The 19727-nt window shown below is 38.4% G+C and overlaps 1 protein-coding gene across 9 annotated transcripts in view; it reads right to left on the bottom strand.

Annotated features, from left to right (window-relative positions):
• The window catches only part of HEPH (hephaestin), a 73485-nt gene extending 55168 nt beyond the window's left edge, over nt 1-18317 (bottom strand). For 2 of the 9 annotated variants that reach the window (XM_064367744.1, XM_064367743.1), the window contains exons 1-5: nt 18016-18110; nt 9563-9742; nt 7709-7953; nt 6497-6709; nt 497-679 (exon numbers count right to left, since the gene is read on the bottom strand). In XM_064367744.1, the coding sequence (XP_064223814.1) occupies nt 497-679; nt 6497-6709; nt 7709-7953; nt 9563-9738 (817 nt within the window). In that variant the 5' untranslated portion in view covers nt 9739-9742; nt 18016-18110. Of the gene's footprint in view, nt 1-496; nt 680-6496; nt 6710-7708; nt 7954-9562; nt 9743-12510; nt 12609-16439; nt 16975-18015 lie in introns of those variants that run through there. The other 7 variants (XM_064367742.1, XM_064367740.1, XM_064367746.1 and 4 more) reach the window with 7 other exon arrangements.
• Between the last annotated feature and the right edge of the window lie 1410 nt (nt 18318-19727).

Raw genomic sequence — 19727 nt, 5'->3', positions numbered from 1 at the left:
AGACATAAGCACAGCGTTGGAAAGGGGATATAAGCGAGGTAGCTTGAAGGAAACCATTTTTCTCCACAAAATGGATAATTTTGCTAGGTTCTTCCTTTTTAAAACAAATCAATATTAATTAATTGTATCAGTGGGCAACCCCCAGAAAAGTAATTGAACATATAGTATATAACTTTTGCCTGTGTGCTATTCCACAGGCTGTCACCAGCCTATGTGCTATTCTACATTATGAGGCAGGGTAGCCTAATGGAAAGAGCACAATCTATGCAGTCAGAGAGATGAGGGTTGGAATTTTAGCTGTGCCATTTATCTGCTGCATAATCTTAGGTGCCTCTGTGTCCTCACACATAAAATAAGAAAGATCCATCTACTACTCCTGGTCCTTGTGATGATTAAAAAGGACTATGTATGTGAAAGTATCCACCAAACATTAGACCCAGTGGATACCCTTCAACAATGTTCCCTGTCACAATCTGACCACCTATTCCCCACTCACCATGCATCCTATTGCTTTCCTGAAAAGTCTCATCTTCCTTGTTCACTGATGCAGGATCTGAGCAGTAAGTGGCAATGTTCTCATCAAGATGCCAGCTAAGATTCTCATCTATCACACTGAAGAGCAGGAAGAATTCATGGTCCACATCCTGCCGTTGAGGAGGAGAGTTCCCATCCAGGGCTCCTAGGACAAGTAATAAAGTTTCCCTTGAGAAAATTCTTTCCTTAGCAATAGTAAGCCGAAAAGGTTACTCATAAGAAAAGAATAGGGGTCTTAAGAATCTGTAACCAACAGAAGAGCAGATATAATCTTCTTATGTGAATTTCCACTTCCAAACTCCCCATAAAACCACCAATTCAGGTGAAGCTAGGACTTGACGTTAGAACACATAGGATCTACAATAATTCCCTCCCACCACCCCTACCTATGTCTTCAACCCAGGGCCTGAATCTGACCACATTCCTGTAACCCTCTGATCTTCAAGTCTGACTATTCCTGGAGCATATCCTACTACCAGCAAAATCCTACCCAAACCCTGATGACCACACTCTCAATCTTATCCATATCTAAACTCTTACCACACATCTGATTTCAATGTGACCTGACTTTATAATGACTAATTTGAGCTTTAAAAGTAAAAGAAGAAAAATATAAAGAGTAGAAAAGTTGGGTGTTTTGTTGTTTTTAATACTTAAAAAAAGAAACATTCCTAGGATCATGATGACAGACAGGAGGCAGGACGAGATTGCAGCTCAGATTCAGATGGACGGAGCAGCATGCAGAGGCTGGCATCACAAATTTTAGCTCCAGCATCCTGCAAGAACAAACCAGGAATCCCAAGAGGACCCACCGACCCTCTGAAGGAAGTGGACTGCTCCTGCAGGACTCTGGAGACACCTCAAATACTGTGCTGGTATCCACAGCTGAGAGATCCATACACAGTTCATATCACAGGACTCAGTGCAGACAACCTTCAGTATCAGCCTGGAGCCAGGTAACTTGCTGGGTGGCTAGACCCAAAAGAGAGATAACAATTGCTGCAGATCAACTCACAGGAAGCCACATCCATAAGAAAAAAAAAAAAAAAGAGGGAGAGCACTACATCAAGGGAACAACCTATGATACAAAAGAATCTGAACAGCCTTCAGCCCTAGACCTTCACTCTGACAGAGCCTACTCAAATGAGAAGGAACCAGAAACTCAACTCAGGTAACATGACAAAACAAGGTTATTTAACACCCCCCAAAAATCACACTAGCTCACCAGTAATGGATCTAAACTAAGAAAAAAAATCCCTGGTTTACCTGAAAAAGAATTCAGGAGGTTAGTTATTAAGCTAATCAGGGAGGCACCAGAGAAAGGTGAAGCCCAGTGAAAGAAAATAATAAATATATAAATATATACAACAAGAATTGAAGGGAGAAATATTCAAGGAAATAGATAGCATAAAGAAAAAAATGATCAAAACGTCAGGAAACATTGAACACACCTACAGAAATGCAAAATGCTCTGAAAAGTCTCAGCAATAGAATTGAACAAGTGGAAGAAAAAAATTTGGAGCCTGCAGACAAGGTCTTCAAATTAATCCAATCCAACAAAGATGAAGAAAAAAGATTAAGAAAATATGAACAAAGCTTCCAAGAAGTCTGGGATTATGTTAAATAACCAAACCCGAGAATAATCAGTGTTCCCGAGGAAGAAGAAAATTGTAAAAGTTTGGAAAACATATTTGGGGGAATAATAGGGAAAAACTTCCCTGGCCTTGCTAGAGACCTAGACATCCAAATACAAGAAGCACACAGAACACCTGGGAAATTCATAACAAAAAGATTACCACCTAGGCACATTGTCATCAGGTTATCTAAAGTTAAACAAAGAATAAAAGAATCTTAAGAGCTGTGAGACAAAAGCATCAGGTCATCTATAAAGGAAAACTTATCAGATAAACAGTATATTTCTCAGCAGAAACCCTACAGGCTAGAAGGAATTAGGGCCCTATCTTCAGGTTCCTCAAACAAATCAATTATCAGCCAAGAATTTTGTATCCAGCAAAACTAAGCATCATATATGAAGGAAAGATACAGTCTTTTTCAGACAAAAGAAAAAAAAAATGAGAGAATGTGCCACTACCAAGCCACCACAACAAGAACTGCTAAAAGGAGCTCTAAATCTTGAAACAAACTTAGGAAACACATAAAAACAGAAACTCTTTAAAGCATAAATCAATCACACAGGACCTATGAAACAAAAATACAATTTAAAAAGCAAAAACAAAACAAAACAACAGCAACAACAAAAAAAGGCACGCAGACAACAAATAGAACTATGAATGAAATGGTACCTCACATCTCAATACTAACATTCAATGTAAATGGCCTAAATGCCTCACTTAAAAAATACAAAAATGCAGAATGGATAAGAAGTCACCAACCATCTGCTGCCTTTAGGAGAATCACCTGACACATAAGGACTCACAGAAACTTAAAGTCAAGGGGTGGAAAAAGGCATTTCATGCAAATGGAAACCAAAAGTGAGTAGAAGCTATTCTTATATCAGGCAAAACAAACTTAAAAGCAACAACAGTTAAAAGAGACAAAGAGGAACATTATATAATAGTAAAAAGGCCTTGTCCAACAGGAAAATTATATAATTTATAATTTTCTATATATAGAAATTTTTATAATTTTCCTTATGTTTATATAAAACTATACAAAATCCTAAACATATATGCATCTAACACTGGAGCTCCCAAATTTATAAAACAATTAGTAATAGACATAAGAAATGTGACAGACAGCAACACAATAATAGTGGGTGACTTCAATACTCCACTGACAGCACTAGACAGGTCATTAAGACAGAAAGTTAACAAAAAAAAAAATGGATTTAAACTATACCTTGGAACAAATAGACTTAACAGATATATACAGAATATTTCATCGAACCACCACAGATTACACATTCTATTCAATAGTGCATGAAACTTTCTCTAAGATAGATGATACAATAGTTCATAAAACAAGCCTCAACAAATTTAAGAAAATTGAAATTATACCAAGTACCTTCTCAGATCACAGTGGAATAAAACTGGAAATCAACTCCAAAGGAACCTTCAAAACCATGGAAATTAAATAATCTGCTCTTGAATGAGCACTGGGTGAAAAACGAAATCAAGAGGGAAATTTAAAAATTCTTCAAATTGATTGACAATAATAACACAACCTACAAAAAAATTCTGGGGTACAGCAAAGGTGGCACTAAGAGGAAAGTTCATAGCCCTAATACCAAAATCAGGAAAGGACATAACCAGAAAGAAAACTACAGACTGATATCACTGGATGAACGGAAGTCCTAAAATCTTTAACAAAATACTAGCTAATTGAATCCAGCAACATATCAAAAAGATAATCCACTGTGATAAAGTGGGTTTCATACCTGTACTTGATTGGTATGAAAGGGATGCAAGGATGGTTTAACATATGCAAGTCAATAAATGTGATGCACCTCATAAACAGAATTTTTAAAAAATCACATGATCATCTCAATAGATGCAGAAAATGCATTCAACAGAATACAACATCGTTTATGATTAAAATTCTCAGCCAAATTGGTATACAAGGGACATACTTCAATGTAATAAAAGCCATATACGACAAACCCACAGCCAACATAATACTGAATGTGGAAAAACTGAAAGCATTCCCTCTGAGAACTGAAACAAGACAAGGATGCCCATTCTCACCACTCCTCTTCAACATAGTACTGGAAGTCCTAGCCAGAGCAATCAGACAAGAGTGAGAAATAAAAGGCATCCAAATCTATAAAGAGGAAGTCAAACTGTCGCTGTCTGCTGATGATAAGATTATTTACTTTGAAAACCATAAAGACTCCTCCAGAAAGCTTTTAAAACTGATAAAAGAATTCAGCAAAGTTTCTGGATACAAGATTACTGTACACAAATCAGTAGCTCTTCAATACACCAACAGTGACCAAGCAGATATTCAAATCAAAAACTCAATCCCTTTTACAATAGCTGCAAAAAGAAAAAAATTAAATACTTAGGAATATACCTAACTGAGGAGGCAAAAGACCTCTACAAGGAAAGCTACAAAACACCACCAAAAAAAAAAAACTCATAGATGACACAAACAAATGGAAACCTCCCATTCTCATGGATGGGTAGAATCAATATTGTGAAAATAACCACACTACCAAAAGCAATCTACAAATTCAATGCAATTCCCATCAAAATACCACCTTCATTCTTCACAGAATTAGAAAAAACAATTCTAAAATTCATATGGAACCAAAAAAGAGCCTGTGTAGCCAAAGCAAGAATAAGCAAAAAAATCAAATCTGGAGACATCACACTACCTGATTTCAAACTGTACTATAAGGTCATAGTCACCAAAACAGCATGATACTGGTATAAAAATAGGCACTTGGACCAATGGAACAGAATAGAGAACCCAGAAATAAACCCAAATACTTACAGCCAACTCATCTTTGGCAAAGCAAACAAAAACACAAAGTGGAGAAAGGATACCCTTTTCAACAAATGGTGCTGAGATAATTGGCTAGCCACATGTAAGAGAATGAAACTGGATTCTTATCTCTTACTTTATACAAAAATCAACTCAAAACAGATTAAACACTTAGATCTAAGACCTGAAACTATAAAAATTCTAGAAGATAACATTGGATCAACCCTTCTAGACATTGGCTTACTCAAGGATTTCATGACCAAGAATCCAAACGCAAACGCAATAAAAACAAAGATAAATTGCTGGAACTTAATTAAACTAAAAAGCTTTTTCACAACAAAAGGAACAGTCAGCAGAGTAAACAGACAAGCCACAGAGTGGGAAAAAATCTTTACAATCCATATGTCTGCCAAAAGACTAATGTCCCAAATTTACAATGAACTTAAACAAATCAACAAGAAAACAAACAATCCCATCAAAAAGTGGGCTGAGAAGATGTCTAGACAATTCTCAAAAGAAGATATACAAATGCCCAACAAACATATGGAAAAATGCTCAACATCACTAATGATTTGGGAAATGCAAATCAAAACCACAATGTGCTGTCACCTTACTCCTGCAAGAATGACCATAATCAAAAAATCAAAAAACAGTAGATGTTGGCTTGGATGTGGTGAACAGGGAACACTTCTACACTGCTGGTTGGAATGTACACTAGTATAGCCACATGGAAAACAGTGTGGAGCTTCCTTAATGAACTAAAAGTAGAACTACCATTTGTTCCAGCAATTCAATTACTAGGCATCTACCCAGAGGAAAATAAGTCATTATACAAAAAAGATACCTGCACATGCATGTTTATGGCAGCACAATTCACAATTGCAAAATCATGGAACCAACTCAAATACCCATCAATCAAGGAGTAAATGAAGAAACTGTGGTACATATATACAAGGGACTACAACTAAGCCATAAAAAGGAATGAATTAACAGCATTTGCAGCGACCTGGATGAGATTGGAGACTACTATCCTAAGTGAAGTAACTCAGGAATGGAAAACTAAACATTGTATATTCTCACTGATATATTGAAGCTAAGCTATGAGGACGCAAAAGCATAAGAATGATACAATGGACTTCCGAGATTTGGGGGAAAGGGTTGGGGGAGGTGAGAGATAAAAGACTACAAACGGGGTGCAGTGTATAGTGCTCAGGAGATGGGTGCACCAAAATCTTACAAATCACCACTAAAGGACTTACTCATGTAATCAAATACCACCTGTACCACAACAACCCTGAAAAAAAAGTTGTTCCTAACCCATGAGAAAAAGAAAGAGTAATGAAATTGAAAAAAAAAAGTGGAAATTGAGTTTAACAGAAAATTTTCTTACTAATAAACAAGAGTGCTGAATTAACAATCCGCAGGCTGCTGCCCAATATGTAGGTGGTTCAACCATACCACTGCTACCCCTACATGTCCCAAACTGCACCTCATAACTTATCTCTGGGACCTGTACCTCTTTTACAGGTGATGAGAGGCCCAATCAGGCCAGTTGCAATGTCTCGTGGAGCATCTACATGAGAATGGTAGATCCAGGTGAGGCACGCTGGGTCAGCATCAGTGGGTGCATGGCCTTCTGGAATGGTCCAGTTGTAGATATGGCTGCCACCCGGAGGAACAGAGTCATCAGCTTTCAGTGGCCCAGAGGAGCCATCTGGGTACAGGGAACCTAGAAATGAAATTGCACATGCCCAGGCCCAGAATAAGTGAGGGACCATGGCAAATATACAAATTAAGAGACAGCTAACATGTAGAACCCTAGGTTCAGTATTGTAAAATGTAGCATTCTAATATCCTGCACAGTGTTCCTCACAACCTAAGGAGAGCACAGATTTAGGTAACGTTTAACCTAAAAATCTAGTCCTCATATTAACAATGGGTGGAAAGGTTGTAGCCACTGGAAAAGTTCTGTGGCTAGGAAAAGCACAGCTTGGCCTGATCTGGTAATGCCCTAGCATAAAGCTGGTGGCATAGAAGCATGGAAGAAGACAGAATTCCCTCCCTTCAGACACTCACTTAAAAAAAAAGCAGGCAATCACAGAATTTCAGTCTACAGTCAACTTAATGATTAGTTGGTTCACTTCTCCATTGTATGGAAGAGAAAATTGAGCTAAAGTAAGTTGTCCAGAATCATACAGGAATTTAGTGGCCCATCTAGACAGTCTTCTGACTTCCCTTTCTATTCCTCTCACTCACTGTTATCAGTATTATAAATCACTGGGCCAGGAATAAGGGAGGTACAGATAAATAAGCTGAATTCCCCCTTAAGGAAATATAAAATGGAGCTTTCAGAAGACTGCGACACTAGAATAACCATCCTTCACATTTATAGAATTCTCTTTTCTTTTCATAGAATATTCAAATATTCTATGGAGATGCCATTCAAATAGTTCCTTGTGTTAAGTGGTAGACCGTCTTCAAATTTCTGAGAAGGAAACTGAGACCCAGAGAGAGACAATGACTTGTCTAAGTCACACAGTATATGAATGGCAGAACTGATACCAGTGCCCAGACTTGATTACTCTAAGGAGAGTCTTTGCCACCTCCGGTAAATAAGGAAGAAAAGACAACCTTCACTCCCAACTCTTCTCCTTCAACTGACAGTAAAGGAAAAGTAATATTTGAATATTTGTTGGGCATAAGAGAAAGAAACGGTGGAATGGTTTACCTTCAGAGTCCTTCTCATAGAAAACGCCATGGGGGTGGATGGTATAGGGACGAGTGGCAAAATTCTTCAGGTGGATAAGAATGACATCCCCTACTTCAGCCTTCAATACTGGCCCCAGGAAGCCCAACCAGGCAGGCTGGGCCACTTCATCTGTGTATGAGTTGTCCTTGTATTCTTTATAAATGGTCTTTTTGTAGTTTCCCCCTATCCGGTTCTTGTCAGACTTTAAGAAGCTGGAAGCCACTCTGGGAAAGAAGAAAGAGAGTCATAATTTTGCCACAATCTTCAAGCCTTGGGAGGTTCCTTTTCCAGAGGAGACTGACCAAAAAGTGCCTATCTTTGTTTAGGACAAAACAAGAGGAAATGGAATTGTACGGATCAAAACACAAAAGTTTTAGATTTAACTGTCAAAAATTTCAAATATCAGCATATGAAATTGCTGATATTTGACAACTTTAAACTCACATAAAAGGCAATTTCACATAGTTTGACACAATACATAGTAACAGACAATCAACTGTGGACTACCTCTTTAAGTGATCGACTCCTCATCCATGTAGCCTGACTTCACATCATTCTGATGTATATGGGAGTTCTTAGGGCATAGTGGTTATAACCACAAGCTTTGGAGCCAAGCCACTTAGACTGATTGCTTACTCTGCCACTTCCAAATTAGTGGGATGTTGAACAAGTTACTTAACTTCTCTGTACACAATTTGCCCATCAGTAAAATGAAAATAATCATAGTTCCTAACTCAGACAGTTTTCACTGGTGACTAAACAAAATTCAAATACACAAAGAGCTTAGGACAGTGCCTGGCAAATAGTAAAAATTCAATAAATGTGGACTATCATTTCAAACTATTAGAGATGGAAGATAATGAATTTATTCCCTCAGAAAAATAATACAAGGGCTCCGTGACTCTGAAACTGGATGAATACTTTGTGTCAAAAAAGATAGAGTTGTTATTCCTAATATGCTATAATTCTTCTCAGAGAGCTCAGAGATGTTACAGCCAACTTTGGAAAACTCCAAAGCTTAAGAGAGAAAAAATGAGTTGTGGTCACAAAAGATTTTTTCATACATTCATTTATTTTTAACAGATATTTGTGGAGCACTTGCAAGTTTCTAAGATCAGGAAAGGTTAATCCTGTGGGATCTATGAGAGACAGAATGGTGAGAAGAGTGTTAGTTTACATTCACATTATCCAGGTTCAAATCCTACCTTTTTCATTTACTAGCTATAGTACTTGGATAAGTCACTTATCCAAGATCTCCCTGAGCCTCAGTTTTCTCATCTATAAAATGACTACACACATACTTACCTTCTAGAGTTTCTGTGAGAGTTGAGACAAAGTATGCAAATTGCTAGTGTGGTGTGTGTCATAGAGTATTACGTAAGTGAGAGCTATTACCATTACTTCCTTGGTTCTAAGGCTTACTTTCTTTTTTCATATTTTCACATATCTGAAATAAATATACAGTAGTTTCACCAAACTATGGAAGCATAGTTCCCACATATACATCTTATAAACACGGTATATATTTCATTATTCTTTTATAAAGTCTAACAGCTGTTATTAATTAAGCAATGTGAGTATCAAAATTAGAATACAGCAAATGCGGAATTCTCTTTAGGACTCTAAAAATGTTACGGCAAACTCCAGATGAAATGCTGGCTTCTGAGTCAACTAGCCTTCTTCTCAGGAAATCTGCCACTGAGTATGTACAGCTCAGAGAGATCAGGAGCTGATTGCTACCTCACCCTGAACAAGGGCCCTCAAGCAGCTACCTCGTGACCTCAAGGGCACTCCTCTAACTTCCCATCAAATACCACAAGAGATTAAACCTACGTGTCACTGTCCAGAGGTTGGTTTGTGATGACATTTTTTCCCTTGGGAGCATAGTTCCACTGCACATCCCGGATGCCCAGGTAGTAGACTCGAGTGGCTCCATCAGTCAGTTGAGGCCACAAAGATTGCATGAACAGCAGTGCCCAGAGGAGGTGGCCTGACTCCATGGCCCACATTACTCTGTGAAACAGGCAAATGAAAACTGTTGGTGTAGAAGAAAGAGAACAAAGGGTCTTTCTACATGTCCAGAAAACTGAAGAAGAGCCAGATTGAGTGACTGAGAAAGCAAAACCCAATTAGCCCAGTTTATTTAACTTACCTGATTCCTTTAAGTACAATAAGTGTTCAACGATTGGATTTTGAAGGGCATAGTTAAAAAGTCACCCTTGCTGCTTGCTAATCATGTATCACTACTTCCTTCAGAAGAAAGATCTGGATCGTTTTGTCAACGGTGTAGCAGGAAGAATGAGCTCTGTCCCAAGAATCAGGAAACAGGCACCAGAAGCCCTATCGGGCCACTGACTCACTAATTTTCCCTTTGCCTCTGTTTTCCCATAGGCAAAAGGGAACATTCATTATTGTTACTACTTCCTGTCCTCTACAAATTGTGTTTAACAACAAGTGAGAATTTACCAAAAAATATTTACTAGAATATTCATAAACCCGAAATAGAAACACTCAAAATGTTTGTGAACATTAGAATGAATAAATACATTGCATTTTATTCATAAAATGAAATTCATTATAGCAATAATAATGAACAAACTACAACTACACATAACAATATGAATAACTATGACAAACGTAATGTTTCAGAAAAAATAGACACAAAATAGTACATATTGTATGAGTTCATTTAAATAAAGTAAAAAATCAGGCTAAAGGAATCTATGCTGGTAGTAGTAAGGATAATGTTTGCTTTGAAGTAGGATTACGTGACTGGGAAGGGAAGAGTAGGGGTTCTAAGTAATGCTCTGTTTCTTGATTTATATGTTGGTTGTAAGAGTGTGTTCAGTTTGTGAAAATACATTGAGCTCTAAACAGAATTTGTGCACTTTATGTGTATTATACTTCAAAAGTTAACAATGAACCAAAAATAAATGACAGTATGTGAAGGAAGTATTTTGAACTTCTCAGAAGAAATGCTGTCTGCTGATTCCAAAGGTTATTCATAAACTCATTTCATACGTCTAATCCTGAGTCAGAATCAGACCCAAGATTCTAACCTCTCATTTCAGTACATAAGTCAGGACGATAGACTTCCTGGGACTGGAATGAAGCACTCATTGATACCATACAGTTACAGTCAAACACAGAAACACAGATAACATTATATAAATACACAAATTTACACACACAGGTACATGTAGTCTTACCTAAAAGCAGAGATGCACACACTTGCATTTACACGTAAAACCACTCTGTTACATAAAAGCTTAGTCACCTTCAGAACAATGATAATAGTAATAAAGCTATATTCATTGTATGCGCATGCTGCACCTGTAACAAGTGTTTTACACAGATTAAATCATTTAATTCTCACAACTGTCCTATGAAGTAGACACCAGCATTATCCCCATATTACAATGGAGAAACTGCAGAACAGAGGTGTAAAGTAGTTTGCCCAAGGCCATCTAGATAAAAATTGGTAGAGTTGGGATTTGAGCCCAGGAAGTGAGGTTCCAGCATAATCACCATGCTATACTACTTTCCACAAAAATATACTTGCACACGCACATGTATATACACAGAGAACATATACCCATAGCAACAACAATATCTATGAAAAAACACATACATCCTGAAACAAGTAATTACATGCAGTTATAATCACTTTACAAACAGACATAAATACTCATGTAGGCAGAGATACACCTAATAGATTGCATTAATGATAATGATAATAATGATGATAATGGCTACTATTCACTGAGAGATTACTACGTAGTAGCACCATGTCCAATGCCTTATATAAATTATTTCACTAAATCTTCAACCCAAGCATATGAAATAGGCATCGTTAATAAAAAATAGAGAATCAAAAATATGCACAGACTCACATATGGATAGAAAATCCCCAGATTTTTACCCTATTTAAGAAACAAACTTATAGATTTCCTCACAAACTCTCAGTCCTCTCCATATGCAGCAGTGACCCAAGTGTTAATCCATCATTTTTACATCATATTTGGCAGAAAGCCCTTGATGTAAGAGAGTATCTGTTTTGGGGTCCTCTTTTCTAAAATCTAACTCTCCCACTGACCAGCTGTGTAGACTTGGGGATTACTTAACCATTCAGAATCTGTTTGCTCATCTGTAAAAAGGTTATAATAATATCAGCCCTGGAGAAATAAATCAGAACACTTACATGAAAGAGCCCAGGAATGATCAATGTTTGGAATACACTAGGCAGCAGTAACTACTGGTTTCCTTCCTCTTCCTCCTCCCGCCTGGCTACAGTTTGTTAATTCATCTCTACAGTCTCTCATGCATCATACTTTCTATATTTCTACTCCAAGGGTTAATTTGAATACTAACTACTCCAGAAGGCCACCTCTAGCCTCTTCATATCACTGTCCTCTGAAGGGCTACTTACTCTCTATAGCACCCAATTAGATTAAGTCAGACGCTACTATTGTTGCCTTTCCGTCTCATGACCTGCCTCAGGAACTGTCTTCATTTCCCCGATGGGACTACAGATTCCTTGAGAGTGGATGTAATTTCTTAGAGGTCTCTGTGTATCTATTACAAAACATGGTGATGGAGGCCAAGTAGATGGGTCATCACAGCTTTGTTAAAGTGACATAAAGAAACACAAGCATACATTTTGCCATCTGTTGGGTCTAGTTCAAGTTCTAAAACTTGTTCAGGGTGAATTTAGGTAAGTTTCTTCATCTATTTCCCCATCTATAAAATAATTTACTATATAAAGACTATATACTTCTTACCTTTTGAGAGAGTCATAGAAGTTTGATAATCGAATGAAATAGACAAGTGCAGAACCATAAAAATGTGGTATATAATGAGCTCTTGAAGAGTCCTTACAGCTTTCACATATTGCCAATACTCACACTCACTGATGAAACACAGGCATACTCACATACGCCTACAAATAGCTCTATATATGGTTATGCAAATAGTCATGCCTTGGAATTCTCAACAGGGAGAGAGTGTCCTTGGTTCGTTCCAAGTCTGAATGCAACAATGGACCCCTTCCAATCTTCTTTCTCAGAGATGTGTCAACAAAGCAGTTGTGCTTTGAACTCATTTACCTAGACAGAAAACTGTCCCAGGCAAGAACTCCACAACTGATGAAACACATGATAAACTTGAAAATATTCCTGGGAGAGACAAGTACAGGCCTTCAGCATACAGTGAGCAAACATTCAATAGTAGTGACTTATGATCCAAAAGGCTTAGACAATAGAATTTGGTGAGTAGGGGGAAATGCTACCTAACATATCCCTAGCCGTTTCCATTTTACAATGTGTTTTTCATATCTGCCATCATTCTCAGCAAACTGACATAAGAACACAAAATCAAACATCGCATGTTCTCACTCATAGACGGGTGTTGAACAATGGGAACACATGGGCACAGGGAGGGGAGCACTATACACTGGGGTCTGTTGCGGGGGAGTGGGGGAGACAGTGGGGGGTGGGGAGTTGGGGAGAGAGCATGGGGAGAAATGCCACATATAGGTGAAGGGGAGGAAGGCAGCAAATCACACTGCCACGTATGCACCTATGCAACAATCTTGCATGTTTTTCACATGTACCTCAAAATCTAAAACGCAATTAAAAAAAAAAAAAAAGAAAGAAAAACCAGGTCTGACAGACTTTAAAAAAAAAAGATCTTGAGAGAGAAGGAATACTTATTCAATTTTGCATCCAGGGTAAAGGCTTTGGAACCACGTTACCTAAGTGAATCTTGGCTCCACTTTTCCTAGCTGTATGACTTAGGAAACTTCTTCATTTATCTAGCCACAGTGTCTTTATTTTTAAAGTGGTATTAATACTATTAACTACTTCATAGAGTTTTGTGGTGATTAAATTAATTAATATATACTGAAGTACTTTAAGGGCACACATAAGTGATCCAAAGTTGTTAGTGGCTATTACTATCACAAGGAAGGAAATAGTTTGGAAATGAAACTTGTCAGGGTCATACAGATTTTCCATTTTATGAATAGCAACAAATAGTGCACACTCATAAATTCCCATGTACAGTAACACATAATAAACACAAAGGAATATGTACATGGGTATGAAAATGCACACAACCCAGGCTGAACTCTCTTCTTGGAAACAAGATGGTATAACGTAAAGAACTAGAACTTTTGAGTCAGATTAACTTAGGTTTAAGTACTGTTTTACTCTGTATTTAAATAAGATAACATTTTACAGCGTCTGGGATTTAGTAGGCACCTGATGAGTATTTCTCTTCCTTTTAATTACTGATATCCTTTCTTTCCTCCTCAAATCTTAATTTTTCATTGTTGTTTCTGCTGTTTAACTTGGTTTTATCATATACTATAAGAGCAGAAAAAATGAAAAACCCACATGTTCTCACTCATAGGCAGGTGTTGAACAATGAGAACACATGGACACAGGGAGGGGAGCACTATACACTGGGGTCTGTTGGGGGGAAATAGGGGAGGGATAGTGGGGGGTGAGGAGTTGGGGAGAGATAGCACATATAGGTGAAGGGGAGCAAGGCAGCAAATCACACTGCCACGTATGCACCTATGCAACAATCTTGCATGTCCTTCACATGTACCCCAAAACCTAAAATGCAATAAAAATAAAAAAATTAAAAAATGAAAAAAAATGAAAAACCCATGAAATCTCTTTATAACCACTTAAGTATTTCATGATAAAGTGAAAAGAGTTCAGGCACCAGAAAAAAAGGAAGTGCTAGCTCTGGATTCATCATTTATTGGTTATATGACCTTGAACAAGTCCCTAACTTCCTGAGCCTCAGTTTCCTCATGTCTTAAATGGGAATTGTCTCTACTTTGGGCCACTCATTAGTTTGTTATAAAGATCAAATAAGGGCCGGGCGCGGTGGCTCAAGCCTGTAATCCCAGCACTTTGGGAGGCCGAGGCGGGTGGATCACGAGGTCAAGAGATCGAGACCATCCTGGTCAACATGGTGAAACCCCGTCTCTACTAATACAAAAAATTAGCTGGGCACGGTGGCGCGTGCCTGTAATCCCAGCTACTCAGGAGGCTGAGGCAGGAGAATTGCCTGAACCCAGGAGGCGGAGATTGCGGTGAGCCGAGATCGCGCCATTGCGCTCCAGCCTGGGTATCAAGAGCGAAACTCCGTCTCAAAAAAAAAAAAAAAAAAAAAAAAAAAAAAAAAAGATCAAATAAGATGGAAGATATGTAAGCTTTTCACTTGAGCAAGGCTATTTTTTTCTCAGCTAAGCCCACAGAGAAGAATCAGACTGATGAAGAAAAAGAATAGGAAGGAATAAAAGGAGAAATCAAATAAGTAAGTTGAGAAAGAATCCTGGGAAAAAGTAAAAAAAAAATTAAAAAGGAAGGCAGAAGGAAGAGGCACTCAAAAGAAGGAAAAGAGGAGAAAATGTCTAGGGTATTTGGACAGCTTAGTTAAGATATACCGAAACTTTGTGCCAACCTGGAAAGAAGATGGGCCAATATAAAGTCAAGCCTCCCTTATCTTTACCTTACCTTCCTGTCACCCCAGTGTCACCTGGGTCTGATCCCTATCATCCATAACAATTTGCATTGCTGTGTTCCCTAGAATTTGCAAACAGCTCTTTTAATGTGACAGTGTTCTTTTCTCTTTCTCCATCTCCCTTTCTCAGTTATACTACTTTGGGCTAGGCAGGCTCAACCTAAATAAAGGAATGCCAAGCTATCTTTGGGGCCCTGTCTCCAATCTCTCAGCAGCCTTCCTAATAAACCCTCCATCAAAATTGACCTTTCGGTCCTCCGCTTTCTTAACTCTATGATAGAAAATATACCAATTTGAAGCTTAAGACCTTGATTCAAATCCCATCTCTTGTCTGTGATAACTACGTGACCTTTAAATAAATTATTTTTTTACCTAAGCCTTAGTTATCTCATCCAAAAAATGGGATGTTATTTCACAGGATTGTCTTGAGGCAAAAAAAAAAAAAAAAAAAAAAAAAACAAACCATGGATATTTGAGTCTCCGGCAAAAGGATTGCTTGTCATATAATAGATGCTGAGTAATGAAAAATTGAATGTGTTGTAGATTCACACATTCATGAAACCTTTAGAAACCATCTTTTTCAACCACCCTCATGTGATATATAAAAAACTGAGACCAGAGAGGTCCAGGGATTTGGTCAAAGTCAGGCAGCCGGTTGTTAAAAAAGCCAGAATTTGAACACATGATTTCTAAAAGATTTCTGCTATTTAGACACTAAGACTACTCAAATTCAGATGGTCAGCTTAGTTCAGGTATCATTTATTGGCTTATTCTGTGCCAATCTGGTCTTGAAATATGAATCCAAACATGGTTGTTTTTAAGTATTTGACTTACCACTTATATAATCCTCAGATCCATCACCTCAATAAATTCCTCAACCTGTGAGACGGAAGATGAGCAAGCTGTTTCGACAGGAAAATGAACTATTCTCTATGGCTCTGGGATTGGCCCTGAAACAGTCAAGTCAGTGTGGACCTGGCTATTTTGGCGAGAGGAACAAAAGGAGCCTATTGTCTCCTTTAACTTTCCTGCACACCAGTCAAACATCCTCCAACTTTCTGGCCACTGACTTTTTTCCAGTGGCCAAGATTCCCCTTAACCCAGTTAAATAAAGATTTTTGCACATGAAGGCAGGTGAGGTAGAGTTTGAAAAGAGGGAAAAAAAGCTTACCTTTGATAGAGAAAACTACTCCATATTCATGTCAGCGGCCCATTAATGCTGCACCGCAGACCTCAGCCTGAGCCCGCCAGCCCTGTTCAGTCAGTATCTTGGTTACAGGGCTTTTCTCATAAATTAAGTCCAGGATTCCAATTTGGCAGGGGTTACTGGGATGGGAGGATAAGGGAGGGGGAAGGGCTGGGTGCCCTCTTTTCCAGAAACAAAACTACTGGAATGTCCTTCTCCTCTGGGGCCTGGTTTGTTACAAAACCCGGTATGGTTCTTTACCCGTATCCGGGTGTTTTACAAATCCTGGTTAGGATCTCAGGAGGAATTACAAGGGAGTGGGTTGTACTTCTGTTATCAGGACTTGCTAATCGGTTTTTGCTGAGACGAGGACACTGTCAGTGTGGCCAGGCAAAGCTCATGGGTAGATTTCAACAGCTCCATTTAAAAAATGGGGTAGAAATGGAAAGAGCCTCCATCTCACCAGCTCTTTCCCTTCCTGGTCTGAAGCAGAATTGTCAGTCCTGACTATTATTCTGATGTCATGACTTCTTAGTAATAAGTAAAAATAAAACTGGCAATAAAACAAAGAGGTTTTTTTCTACATGCTAAGCCCTATGTTAAAGATTTTACATGTATTCTCTTATTTAAGTCTTATAATTATCCTGTGAGATGGATACTCTAATTCTATTTTAAAACTGAGGAAAATTCAGCTCTGAGAGGGGAGATAACTTGTCCAAGGTCACACACTTAGGAAGTAAAAGAAAATGATGTTTTACTGGGTCTGTCTAAACTTTTAACCATGAAACCACCACAAACACTGTGCTGTTTAGGGGAGAAACACAGTCCTTTCCAGGGGGTAGAAGGAACTTTACAATTATTGAAAGCCTACTGCCTACCAGTCACTCACTGGTAGATATTTTTATATATACATTACCTTTGCCTCTGTCATTTCTAGCAGATCCTGGAGTGAAACCCTGATGCTACATTAACATTTTCCAACGGAGGAAACTGGATATAGCTAGAAGATAGCCTGGATTAACACAGATCAACAGCCTAAAAACTAAGACACAGAAGAATTGAAAATACTAAAAAGAAAAAAAAAGCGAAATGTTCCCCCAAAATTCAGGATCAAACTGGAGTCTGGATTTGTTTAAAGCCAAAAGTCATTCCCATTCCTGATGGAAAGAGAGAGCAGTGAAAAGTCACTGTCCTGAGTCAAGTGACCAAGGTTCTCGCCCCACTTGCTCTAGCAGTAATGAGCTATGTGGATTTGGCCCAACCCCTTCTCTTCTCTGGGCCTTTTTCTATTTCTACAATAAAGGTCTTATACTAGATATGGACCCGCCTAGCCCTGTAAATTTACATATCTAGAATTCCATGAAGAAAGTACAGTCTAGATATTAAACATGGAAAATAAAGCGGTTTCAAAGACACAAAGTATAGGGAAAGAATGAGTGAGGAGCAATTTGTGGCAATAGATCTGAGAATACTATGCCTCTCTAAAAAGGACTGCATCTACCCACCAGATCCAGGTATAGGAAGAGGACAGGTATGACGGAGGTTCCACCGCCTGATATTCTTTGTGATGTGGAGATCTTGGCTAGGAGCAGATGCTGTTCTCCAGGCAGGCTGGGCACATTTTCCTCTTCTTAAAGTGTCTGGAACAGGTTCCAGGGAAGAGAACATTCAGAAGGCTGAGCTGGTAGGGCAAAGTCTGGGTCATAAACCACTAAAGGTTCTTAAATGTGCTCAGACACTTAGGCGCTGCCCCATAGAACGCAACATAGACCAAAGCTGGTGGAAGCACCAATAGGAAGGAGGGTGGAGCCACCAACCTCAGCTCCCTTAGAAATGCTCAGTTGTCAAGGGAAGCTTAGCCAAGCCATGGTACCCCCTAGAATTATCTGCCTGGCACACATGTGAACCTTGAAGCAAGAGAGAGGAGGTGGAGACAAAACTCATTAAGCAGGGATCCAAGTCCAAGCTCTAAGGCATTTATGACAGGGAGGGGAAGGGATAAGGCCTCTGCTATGACTCATGAAAGACAACAAGAACAGGTCGTAATAGTCTTGAATCAACACAGTGAAGACTGCAGGAGGCCAGGTAGGCCAGGTTTCCATGCTTGTATTATTCATTCACCAATTTCACTGAGAGTATAAACAGTGCCCACGTCTCCTGCAAATCCAGGGTACATTTCTGGTTCCTTCCCCTGGAGGTCACTTGAAAAACATTTTAAAGTTAATGTCTATAGACCAGATGTTGGCAAACCGTTTCTGTAACAGGCTAGTTACTAAATATTTTATCTCCAGAGCATATAGTTTCTGTTTGCCATAACTACACAAATTTGCCTTGGTAGTTCATAAGGTATATCATTGTTCCAACAAAAATTTATTTACCAGAAAGCAAGCGGCAGGCTAAATAATAGACTTTTTTGCAATATAGGCATTTGCAATATGGCATCATTGTTCAGAGGATGAGAATTGAAATCAGATATTCTGGACTGAAATCTCACCTCTGCCATTTCCTGATTCTATGATTAAAGCAATTTAATCCTCCTACATCTCAGTTTTCACATCTTTAAAATGGGGATAATAATATCACCTATTTTATAGGGCTGTTATGAGAAGATAAATAAGGCTATACATATTAACTATTTAGCACAATGACTGGAGCATAGTAAAGGCAAAAATTAGAGTTATAATTTTTAATTTTTCAATTCTAAATAATTATTTAAATTGAAATAATTGTTTTCTCATTGTTAGGACACAAACTGTATTAACTTGTGTCAAAAAAGAAGAATATTTCAAGAATCCTGGGTTCGCATTCTAGTTATGGTACTAAAGAGCACACAGTGACCCTGGACAAGTCTTTTTGTCTTTCTAGCACTCAGTTTCTTCACCTATAACATGAATAAGGTAGTCTAGATTTGTGTTTTTCAAAACTGATTTTGGCAGCAGAACCCTTTCCCCAAACGGAATCTTAGTAAACATCCACTATTTAAGGAAGATGAAAGTGGATTTGTTCTAGATAAGGGGAATGGGCAAAGATGAAGGGACACAGGAACCTGTCCACTGTGTATGACTGCTCTCCCAGATAATGTGATTATGTCCAGAGCACCCCAGTAAGAAATGTCTAAAAACAGATTTGAAAACTATAAAACCAGAATACTTTTAAGGGGCCCTCACGTGTTAAAATCTGTCACTAGAACATTCTTTTATTTATTCATTTCAATATTTCCAGGCTACTCATCTATGGGCCATGACAAACACACAGCTCTGGGGTGGCTACAAA

Source organism: Aotus nancymaae, unplaced genomic scaffold (assembly GCF_030222135.1).
Source record: "Aotus nancymaae isolate 86718 unplaced genomic scaffold, 86718_ANA_hifiasm-v0.15.2.pri h1tg000073l, whole genome shotgun sequence".
In the NCBI taxonomy this organism is placed as follows: Eukaryota; Metazoa; Chordata; class Mammalia; order Primates; family Aotidae; genus Aotus; species Aotus nancymaae.
Note: the sequence above shows the minus strand (reverse complement) of the source record. Positions and strands in the feature narration are given on the sequence as shown.